Source organism: Chrysemys picta, chromosome 3 (assembly GCF_011386835.1).
Source record: "Chrysemys picta bellii isolate R12L10 chromosome 3, ASM1138683v2, whole genome shotgun sequence".
NCBI classification, from domain to species: Eukaryota; Metazoa; Chordata; order Testudines; family Emydidae; genus Chrysemys; species Chrysemys picta.
In genome coordinates, this window is record NC_088793.1 from 14,397,744 (window position 1) to 14,408,614 (window position 10,871).

Below are 10,871 nucleotides of genomic sequence, written 5' to 3' on the forward strand. Positions count from 1 at the left end.
GGCAAGCATGGGTTCAGAAATTCAGGGGTGATCTGTCCACTCATTAGGATGCTAATGGGGGCAGAGAAATTCGGACTTGCCCAGCCAGTCAGCGGCAGAGCTGGGGTTAGAAGTTAGGAGGTTCCTGGCTCCCACTTCCATGCTAAATCCCCAGGAGGAGCTCAGTGGGGTTAGGGGCTGGATGCAGGAATCCCTGGGTGAAATTGGCTGGCCTCTGTGTTACGCAGGAGGTCAGCCTAGGAGGTGACCACAATGCTCCTCCTGGCCTTGAAATCTGTGACTCCACATTGTCCTGGCCCAGGAATCCTGGATTCCGTGAATGATTAAACCTTTATATTTGGCCCCTCCTTCCTGTGTGCGCACTCCCCTGAATGCTAGTGGGTAAACGACTCCTAGTGTAGGTGCAAAGCAGTAGGGAGTGGAGTGCTCTGTGGTGCCCCGTGCAGTGCACATGGCATTCTAGTACCCACAGGCCAAATCCAGAATCAGTCTGAGGCTGCCAGGCCTGCCAGCAGACCCCCAATGTTGCATTTTGATTGCTGGCAAATTCTCCTCTCTCTTCCCTCCCATTCCTGGGGTGCCATAGCTATTAGCCCTTGAAAAGCAGTAACCACTTGACTTTTTGCCTAAGGCCCTAGGCCAGTGCCTTTTTCCCAGTCCTCAAATAAGCGATTAAAAAAACTAGCCTGAACCTGACCTTCATCCCCCAGACTGTTTGTCAAGGGCTGCTCCCTGCAGGCTCTCTGCTTTGCCCGAGGCTTCCTCTTTCTGGGGAAAGTCAGCAGGGGACATACCTCCTGCTGAGTTAATTGGCCTAGTAGATCAGGCAGTCTTCCACCCCGGCTGCTTTGATTTCCAGGGATCTGCTCAGAGGAGTTCTCCCCGCAACCCCCAAAGGGGTGATGCCCCATCCCAGTCCGTGGTATAGGGAATATTTACACACCTTGAACTTCCAGTCTGGAGCTGGGTTTGCCCGCCAGGCTTTCACCTGTCCTGTCCTTGCATTTCAGGTTCCAGGTGAAGTTTTTCTACCTTTGCCAGCTGGCCTACTGGCTGCACGCACTGCCCGAGCTGTACTTCCAGAAGGTGCGCAAGGTGAGTGCCGGACAGGCCGCGCTGCAAGCTTTGCAAAGGCTGCCTCATCAGGTGGAACCACTGGCCAGTGGATTTGCAGTAGCTTTAAGAAGCAAAATGCCAGACTGCGTGCGTGGAATGTGGGGAGAAGTGCAAGGCTGGGAAAGGCACGGCTGCTGCATGTTCCCATTAGAATCATAGACTATCAGGGTTGGAAGGTACCTCAGGAGGTCATCTAGTCCAACCCCCTGCTCAAAGCAGGACCAATCCCCAGACCCCTAAATGGCCCCCTCAAGGATTGAGCTCACACCCCTGGGTTTAGCAAGCCAATGCTCAAACCACTGAGTTATCCCTCCCGCCCGAGTCCTCAAGCGACGCCTTCTGAAGTTCTTGGGGGATATCACAGGGTGAAAGTGTCCTTCTGCCTGACCAGGGACATGAACCCTGGACCCTCAGATTAAAAGTTTGAGGTTCTACCAACTGAGCTAACCAGGCTGATCTTAGACTTACTGAGAGCGAGCTTGGAAGCTGCTTTCTCTCAGCTGGCATAGGTTCCCTTGCCACCACATTGCCTTTACACTTGGCCGATTAGGTGGAATCGTCACGGTCGCAGAATGACGTTGCATGTACCGCTGGGGAGCGCGCCACAAATCTTGGAGGAGCAGGGAGAGCCCCGGACTTACATCCGTGCTTTGCTGCTCCATGGTGTGCACTGATTCAGATTTCCAAGTGAGGAAGGTGGAGCTTAATCTTAAACCTTTGTTCCTTTGCCAGGAGGAGATTCCTCGTCACCTGCGGTACATCAGCTTCTACCTGATGCATATAGCTGGAGCATACCTCTTAAAGTGAGTGTTGTGGAGTTTGCTTTATGGGGCCTGCTAAGAATGATGGGAAAATCCTGGTTTCCGGAGGGCGGGTGCTCAGTACTTGCTGAGGGTTGGGCAGCCAAAATTGCTGGTCACTGTGAAAATCTTGGACAACACATTGAGACTTGAGTAAAGAAGGTGATTTAAGAACCAGCAATAAATGCAACAAATGATTAGCCTGTGGAACTCCCAGCTACAGTGTGTTACTGAAGCCAACAGTTTCCAAATAGGAGAATAGCTACTCTTAGGAATGAAGATATTGTCATGTCAGATCAGCTAGGACGGATGACATGCCGGCACCTAATACTTTCAGAGCATCATACAACGCAAACGTCTGTGAGCTGTCAGTCTCAGGCTGGAAGGTGTGATCCCCTTTTTGGTGTCAGGAAAGTCTTTCTCACAGGGTTGGTATTGCACAGTTAGACAAATGCATTCTAAAGGCTTCCATACACCCTCCTGGGAAACACGCAGCCTGTGTGAGAGGAAGCAGGGTCCAGTGACTAGTGCGCTGGATTACAATTCAAGAGACCTTGGCTTCTGTTCCCGGCTCTGCTACTGATCTGCTCAGTAATAATGGGCTCTGTGCCTCAGTTTCCCCTTAAACTATGTCATGTCTGTTTCGATTGTAACCTGTCTTGGGCAGGCATGTGTATGTCCAAGGCCCAGCATAACAGGGTCCTGATTTTGATTGAAGCATGTAGTCCGCAGAACAAACACAAAGTAGTGGTAATACGGTAGATGGCTGACTGGAGTTCAGGTCTGTTCCAATATGGCAATGCCTGTGTCTCCTCTCTTTAGCCTAACCCGCCTGGGGCTCATCCTCTTGCTGCTGCAGTACTTCGCTGAATTCCTCTTCCACATGGCCCGTCTCTTCTACTTCACGGATGAGAACAACGAGAAGCTGTAAGTACGCCGAGCTGAGAGGAAAGATTCGCCCCTTGCCAGCCAGAGCTATCATCAAATGGAGTCTAGGGGGAGCAGGGGAGTCTGTCTTCCTTCTCCAGAACGGATCCCCAAGAGGTCTCTCACCTTGGGGCTGGTGGGAGAGGTCATGGGTGCTACAGTTCCTGACTAGCCTGTTGGGAGTGGGCTGGGAGATCTCCACAGCACAGGTACGAAGAGAGCACTCAATGCTGGATTAACTCCCAGGCTTGATTTGGTAGGTATAAGAACACCTGATCAGTGCCGCCTGTGAAGGGCCTGGGACCTTGTGTAGTCATGTACAGTGGTGCAAAGTCGGGGAGGTGGTGTGGTCTGGTCTGGTCTAGTGGATAGAGCACGGGCCTGGGAATCAGGAGACCTGGGTTCTATCCCTGGCCCCGCTGCTGGCCTTCTGAGAGATATTGGGCACCTTCTCCCTGTGCTTCTGTTTACCCTCCCACTCTTTGTCTTGTCTATTTAAACTCGTCAAGACATACTCTCACTAGGTGTATATGCAGAGCCCCGCACAGTGGGGCCCTGATCTCCGTTAGGGCAGCAGGGTGCTTTCCTAACACAAAGAATAATGAATATAAAAAGATACTGGAATGGTGGTGACGTTTGATGCTCCTGTTGCAGTGGGGTGCATGACCACACACAGCAAAGGGCATCAGAATCGGACTCGAAGTCCCCCGGGCCTGAAATTCACGAGCGCCAACTGTGGGCAAATGTGCCAGGAGACCCTACGCGCGTGCACCAAGTGGTGTGCTCTGGAGTGGAAGGTTGACAGCCCTGGGGACTTAAGCTCTGCCCATCCTGTTCAGCACGGGCACCAGCCAACCTGCCTCCCGCTTGACTTGGCAGGGCCACCTCACGCGTGGCCCGTTCAGGCAATGGCACCCGTGCTGAGGCCGCAGGAAGGGGGCCAGCTGTGACACTTGCATAGCACTCCTAGGCTGAAATCACCTCTCTTTCCCCCAAAGTTCAACCCTATTAAAAGTGGGTCCCCATGAACAACGTGCTGCTCCTGGGCCGTTTCCTGGCCTGAATGTCTGCGTCTTGCAACTCCTGCTGCCCTTCTGGGTAGGCTGGGTGTGCGCCCCCACTGCGGATGGAGGCTTGTCCTAGTGACGTTCCTGTTTGAATTCACACAGGTTTAATGCCTGGGCAGTGGTGTTCGTGGTCACCCGGCTCTTCACCCTCACCCTTTCTGTGCTGGTCATTGGCTTTGGGCTGGATCGGGTGGAGAACCAGGAGTTCAACATAGAGAAAGGAAACTTCAGCACTCTGTCTTCCAGGTAAGACATGGCCATGTGCTGCTCCATCGGCTTTCTGCCTGTAGGCTGAAATGCTCTGCCGGATTGCTTAACGCATGCTCACGTAGTCAGGAAGGAGACTGATGAAAGCAGTAGGGATGCCCGTGTTCAGGTTCTCTACCCATCCACTCCCACTCAGCTCCCCAGGGCTGGGCCTGCAAAGTCAGAGGGGTCTGAAAAGCCAACTGTCTTCTGCTTGGAACTTCTCCCGTACCGAGGGTTCTGCAGATGCAGCGTAACACTGGGCGAGCAAGCTGGATGCGAGGCTGTCTTGAGGCTCAGCAAAATTGTCTGTGAACCGTAGTGTGAAGAACAGAAAAATCCTTGTTTGCTCAGTAGAGGGACGAAGAGAGCCTCCAAGCAGATCTGTCATGTAAGGAGGTGGCACTTACGTACAATCCCTTTTCTAGCCATAACTGCAATTTAAGGGACCTGGTCAACATGACTCCTACTTCTGTCTGGCCGTGTCTTCCCTCCTGTTGTCAGAGGAGCCTAGGGATGTGGCAGGAGTGATTGTACCTAAGCAAAAATTGATGTCGGGGCTGGTACCTGGAACAGCTACTCCCTCCCCTCAGGTGTCCTCACAGAACTGGTCTGTGGGCTCTGGAGAGCACCAGCCTCTGTAGCATTGAGATCGCTGTCGTCTTTGGGTGTGAAGGGCCATTTACTAGCTGGCTTGGTTGGGTGTGGAAGTGGTTGCAGGGCCCCTGGCTTCAGCCTCCCTGCTCTGTTCTCAGCCTGACTCTTCTCTGCCCCCGCCCCCAGGATGTTTGTGCTGTCCCTGGTGTGCCTCTTCCAGGCCTGGCTGATGTGGCACTTCATCCGGTTCCAGCTGCGGCGCTGGCGGGAGTACCGGAACGAGCAGAGCGCCAGGCAGAGAGCCACCGCCCTCACCAAACAGCAGTCCAAGCCTGTCAAAAGGGAGTCGGGTAAGTGCCGTAGTGGGGTGCAGAGAGTAGGGCCGGGTGCGGCTGAGCTGGGGGCGAGAGGTAAGGGCCCAGGCTGCTGTCGGGTCCCTTCCTCTGCTGCAGAGGGATCAGTAATGGCCAGGAGCCATCAGGGCCCCAGCTCTGTCCTAGGGTTGTCAACTTTCTGTTTGCAGACAACCGAACACCACTGCCCCGCCCCTAGCCCTGCGGCTCCCTCCCTTCTCCGAGGCCCCACCCTCCATTCACTCCACCCCCCCCCCTTCCTCCGTCACTCGCTCTCTCTCACTCGATCATTTTCACCGGGCTGAGGCAGTGGGTTGGGCTGCAGGGGAGGTGAGGGCTCCAGCTGGGGGGTGGGGCCAGAAATGAGGGGTTGGAAGTGCGAGAGGGGGCCCACGGATGGGCCACAGGAGGGGTTTTGGGGTGCAGGCTCTGAGCAGCGCTTAACTCAGGTAGCTTCCAGGAAGCAGCTGTCCCTCCAGCTCCTAGGCACAGGGCAGAATTGGCCACGGGGGCTCAGTGCGCTGCCCTCATCTGCAAGTGCTGCCCCCGCAGCTCCTATTGGCCATGGTTCCCAGCCAATGGGAGCTGTGGAGCTGGTGCTCGGGGAGGGGGCAACGCGCTGAGCCCCCGTGGCTGCCCTTGAGCTCAGGGGCCGCAGGGACCTGGCCGTCGCTTCTGGAAGCTGTGCGGAGCCAGGACAAGCAGGGGGCCTGCCTTAGTCCTGCTGTGCCACCGACTGGACTTTTAACAGCCCGGTCAGCAGTGCTTACCGGAGCCACCAGGGTCCTTTTTCGAACAGGCGTTCTGGTCGAAAACCGGATGCCTGGCAACCCTACTCTGCCTGTCTAGCAGTGTAGTGCCCCGAAGGCTGTGCTGGGGCCTTGCTCAGGAGCGACAGTGTTCCATGAGGCAACCTGAGCCCGTGGGGTCTGGTGGCACCACAGCACAAGGTGGAAGGGCTGCAGGGTGATGTCCCTCTGCAATCCTGCATGAGCCCAGGCCCGAGGAAGCTGAGGAGATGACAGTTCTTACCCCTGGCGCTAAGCGCTTGCCCTCTCTAGGCCAATGAGGTCCCAGTTGAGTGTCCCTGACTCGCTGCACTGCCCTGCCCCCAGGTTACCATGAAAACGGAGTGGTGAAAGCTGAGAACGGAACCTCCCCACGCACCAAGAAGCTCAAGTCTCCGTAGAGCTGAAGGCTCCTCTGCCGGGGAGGAGGGCGAGAGACCAGGACTAAGCCCCAGCCCCTCCCTCGGCCTCCCAGGTGCTGAATGGCTTGGAAACGTCTCATCTTCCCCAGATCTCTCCCCCTTCCCCCTCCCCAAACCATTTGCAATAAAACCAAAAAAACCTTGCTCCGTCACATGGCCTGCAAGAGCCAGACCCAACCCTCCCATCCTCTCCTTCCTCAGTTTTATCGTCAATCAGTGTGCAATTCCCCCCGCTCCCCCTTCTTTAGTGTTTTTTCTTCCTGTTGTGTTTTTGTTACAAATGCGCCATGGGATGGTTCCAAGCAAACAATTCCTCTTCTAAAGCAGGTTCTTCCCCTGCCCCACTGGGCATTGCCCTGCGTCCTGGCCTTGGAGGGGCAGGCGGCTGCTTTAAGGTGCCCTGTGATCATGAGGGTAGAGGTTTGGGGAGCTGGGGGAGCCATGCCCTGTGTGCAGAGCGCCTCTTGGTATCAGGGTGGCGTCCATGGGTGGTGGTGCTGCTGCTGGAGTTCTTGGGTGAACTGCAGGGCAGCCTTGCATCCAGCACGCCCAGCGGGATTGCAGAGGCGGGCCAGGTCTGGATTGGGCTTGTTGCATCAGGGCACAGGGAGGTGACCTCAGACATGCTTTGCATCGTGCTGGAGCTCCGGCAAGTGGCATCCCTAGCAGTCTGCGGCCAGTGCTGCCCACCTCTCTCCCTCCCCTGGGTGCGGTGACTGGGCTCTGCCTCTGCCCTGCAATTCCTAGTGCCTTACTTGGGATGATATCACCCAGGGCCTAACTCAGCCCAAACTCAGTTGAGGATTTGTAAGCCCTGAGCCACACACCAGCAGGTCAGCCCTGGTCCCAGCCCTCGCTGCTCCTTCAGGATGTGCCGCTTTACCTCACCCAGGGGCTGGCTTAAATCTGTGGCGCTGTGTTGGTGTAGTACTCATTCTGCATGCAGGAGAGCAGATTCCCTGCCACTCAGAATTTATCTGCCTTTCACCTCATACCTCCCCACTGCCCCTGCTATCCCAGGCCAGCTGTGCCCTCTCTGCTCTGGCTGCAGCCGCCAGCTTGTCTTTCCGCTTCACAGGCCTCATATCTCCTGAGGGGATTGGTCCTGGGCTGGGTGGGAATAGCAGAGAGCAGCCTGTGGAAGTGGGCGTGCCTCTCGCCCGATCCATGCCACCCTCCCCTCCCCAGCTGGTGGGTGGAATCATCTCAAATCTACCTCAGAGGCCGCCTCTTTCATACGACCACTCTCCCTCGACCCCTCGTTGGCTGCGTATGTTGGGAGGAGATGTGTGGGAATTGTTCGAGCACCCACTGATTCTGTCCACTGCCCTGTTCCGAATGGATGGAGCCGTCCCACTTTCAGGGTTCTTCCAGTGCCATGTGCTGGTCAAGACTGGCCAGGTTGCCCTGCAGCGGAGGGTATTTCTCTCTGAGGAAGGTCCCCGTAAGCCAGACTTTGCAGTGGGCATGTTTCAGTGCAGTGAGGTGACTTGGCGCTTCCCTTCTGCTTCGCTGGGGTGGGAGCTTCCCTCTCGGCAGTGCTGGCTTGGCTGCCCTTTCTGCTGCTGCCCGGATGGGTAGCATTTCCCTTTGGCTGAGCGTGGAGAGGGTGTCGCTGCTCCAGACGGGGCAGGGAGAGAGGCAGGCAGGGGGTAGCAGGGGTGAAGGGTCATGGAATCACTTCTAATGCAGATTGGGATCAGGGTTCTTCCTTCCTAGCTGGGGTAAGTGACATGGGCCAGAATAAACCAAACACGATGTTCCTGGCTTGTTTCATGCTCCTCCCCGTTGCCTTCCTTGCTGGAGGCGATTGTAACTCGTGCTCTCCGGCCTTTTGTTTTTCGGGGTGGTGAGAGGAACTGGCTGGCTGTGCTGCTTTCACAGATTTTGAGTCCTCTCCACACCTGTTCTCTCCCCAGCACGGGCAGGGGCTGCCAGTGGGGGAGACCGAATACCTGGGAGCCTGAATGCAGCTGGTCAGATTCCATTCCTTCCCCCATCCCCCAGGAGCTTTGAATGTCAAAGGAGGGCCACTAGCTGGGATCTTCCTCCCGCTCCCCCAGTATCTTGGAGCAGAGCACCTGGGAACACCTTGTGACTGTCCCTCCTTAGCCCTGGCTGGACAGATACTAGCAAAGCCAGCACTTGGCCAGAGGGAGCTCTATTGGAGGAGCGGAGGAACCAGGCGGGAAAGGAATGTTACACCAGCGGGAGAGCGAGCTGGGACACAAGCTGTTGGCCCCTGGGCCTAGCACAGTTCACCCTTCCATCCTTCTCCCCTTTCTCGTCCGCTCCCAGCCCTGCAGGGAGTGACTGCTCCCCAGATCTCTCCAGAGCCAGCACTGGCCTTGCTCCTCTGACATCAGCTGAGGAGCTGAGCCACCTGGTTAAAAGGTGGCTTGTTGTCAGATCCAAATAAACCAACCTGCCCTTTTCCAGGCAGCCTTTCCTCTGGCACAAGCCTGGGAGGCCGTAAAGTAGCTCATTGTTCTCTATATACCAAGTGCCTTACATTGCGGTATAGTCTGTACGCTCTTGCCTATGCGCTGCCTCAAGTGCTCCGTGCCCCCAGGCTCTGTGTATACGTCTGATGTGTGTGTTCCATATTTAGTCACTGGGGAAAGGGACAGTTCACGCTGGAAGTAGCCCCTCGTTTCTATGCCTTTTCGATTTGTAGAATGTTTCCTTCCTCGGTGGCTAAAATCCCCTTCCCTTTTTCTGCCTAGATGGGTCGGCCCCTGCAGCGATGCCCACTGACTGCCATTTCGGAGGCATCGCTGGGGTCATTTGTGGCCGGAGGGGCTCCCATCCCATCCCTCCCAACACAGAAACTCTTGCTCCTCTCTGCTCCAGTGCACATACCGTCCCTGGCTCTGCAGTCACTGGTGCAGCTCTCCTTGCATTTCCTAGCAAACCAAAACTTCTCCTCTATCCTGGAGAACCTCATCCTCGTAGAGATGGATTCTTTTCTTTTCCAGTCTCTAGTGTTAACTCTTTCATTGACCAATCCACGTACAAAGGTGCAGAGAGCCAGGGGAAGGGGAGACCCACTTCTCGAATGGGTTCTCTTCTTGGGTCCCATCCCACAAAGTGCTGCGCGTCTTCTGCAACAGTTTGAGTGCCCCCATCTGCTAGAAGGCTGAGGGTACTCAGGATCATGCAGAATTGGGACCTGGGTCCCGGATTCAGTGTTATAGCACCGCTACTCCACTCCCTCCTGGGTTGTGCAATAACCCGCCTGGATCGTGGTCACTCCTGCAGTGCTTGCATCCGTCACCAAACCCTGGGAAGGGAGGATCCCTGAGATGAGGTCAAATTGTGATAATTGCATGGAGCACAGAACGCCTCCTCACCCGGGCTTTGGCAAAGTCTCTTAAGAACCAGCAGTTCTTCTCCCTCTCTCCTTGTCCCAGATGGATCGTAGAGGGGTGGATGTTGGGGAGAATGTAGCATTTTGCAGATCAGTATCTTTTTTTTAAAAAAGTTTGTTGAATGAATCTTCCTTGCTCAACGGGGCATTAAAGTTTGTATTTTTGTAGGATGACTTTTCCCTGCCTATCATGCACAGATGTAGCGAATAAGGGATGGGGTTCTCCCTGGTTTTTCTATTAAGTGGAGGATGGTCTCTTTTCAGAACTAGTCATGAAATCTGTAGATGGGTGGGCTTCATTCCAGTGGATTGGAGTTACAGCTACATCTGACTATGGAGTCCAGTAGTTGGAAGCTGCCGCTACAGCTGACTTTTCTCTACAGTCGAGGGAGTCTACAGCTCCTTGTTGTGACCTTTGAGTGCGTAACAGATGGCTCGAGTTGGCAGTCTTTATATTGACGCTATAAACTGGGTCACTCGTCTCCCTATGTCATGTGAACTTCTTGCCAGAGGGAGGGATGGACACCAGATGCAACGTTTGGGTGGGTGCTTGTATCTCTTTTTAACCTGTTTAATTCTGCGGACCAAACTTCAACAAAGAAACTCAAGGAAAATTCTGTTCTTCCATATTTATGCTTTAGTGCAAACGTTCTCTTCCTTTGTTGTGTATTTTAATTTGTTTTGGTTTGAGGGGGGGGGGGGTTGGTTTTTTTGGATAACCGTTTCAACTCTTCTCCCCCCTCTCCCCCATCACCACATGTTTTTAGTCTTCCCCTGTCATTTAAAAAATAAAAACCAATTTTGTACGGAATTTTTTTTTTGTTAAATGGCTTTTGTGAGCAAACTCTCAACAAAGATATTTTCTGAAATAATAAAAGGCATAGAATCATCAACTGGTGCTTAACACTGGTGTGTGTGTTTCCTCAATTCGCTAATACCTCATTGCTATGACTAGCTATTCTAATGTTCCCAAAGCATGACGGGACAGACCCACCAGCTATGGCAGAGAGAGGTGCCATCTGCTCCATTTGGTGTTTGACCTTCTGTCTTCGTCATAGACAACACATCTGCCGATGGCTGGCTCTTTCCCTGGCTAGGACCCGTTCCATGGTTTGGGTGCAGGCAGCATGTAGGGGAAGTGATTCCTGCCCAACATGCTGAGAAAGCAAGTGGATTCTGAAGGGT

General features: G+C 54.5%; 1 protein-coding gene across 1 annotated transcript in view; it reads left to right on the forward strand.

Annotated features, from left to right (window-relative positions):
* TRAM2 (translocation associated membrane protein 2) overlaps positions 1 to 10,579 on the forward strand; it is a 54,654-nt gene extending 44,075 nt beyond the window's left edge. The window contains exons 6-11 of the mRNA XM_008163101.4: positions 1,011 to 1,095; positions 1,849 to 1,919; positions 2,739 to 2,843; positions 4,013 to 4,156; positions 4,940 to 5,103; positions 6,222 to 10,579. Of these exons, the coding sequence (XP_008161323.1) occupies positions 1,011 to 1,095; positions 1,849 to 1,919; positions 2,739 to 2,843; positions 4,013 to 4,156; positions 4,940 to 5,103; positions 6,222 to 6,295 (643 nt within the window). The 3' untranslated portion in view covers positions 6,296 to 10,579. The remainder of the gene's footprint in view (positions 1 to 1,010; positions 1,096 to 1,848; positions 1,920 to 2,738; positions 2,844 to 4,012; positions 4,157 to 4,939; positions 5,104 to 6,221) is intronic.
* Positions 10,580 to 10,871: the final 292 nt, after the last annotated feature.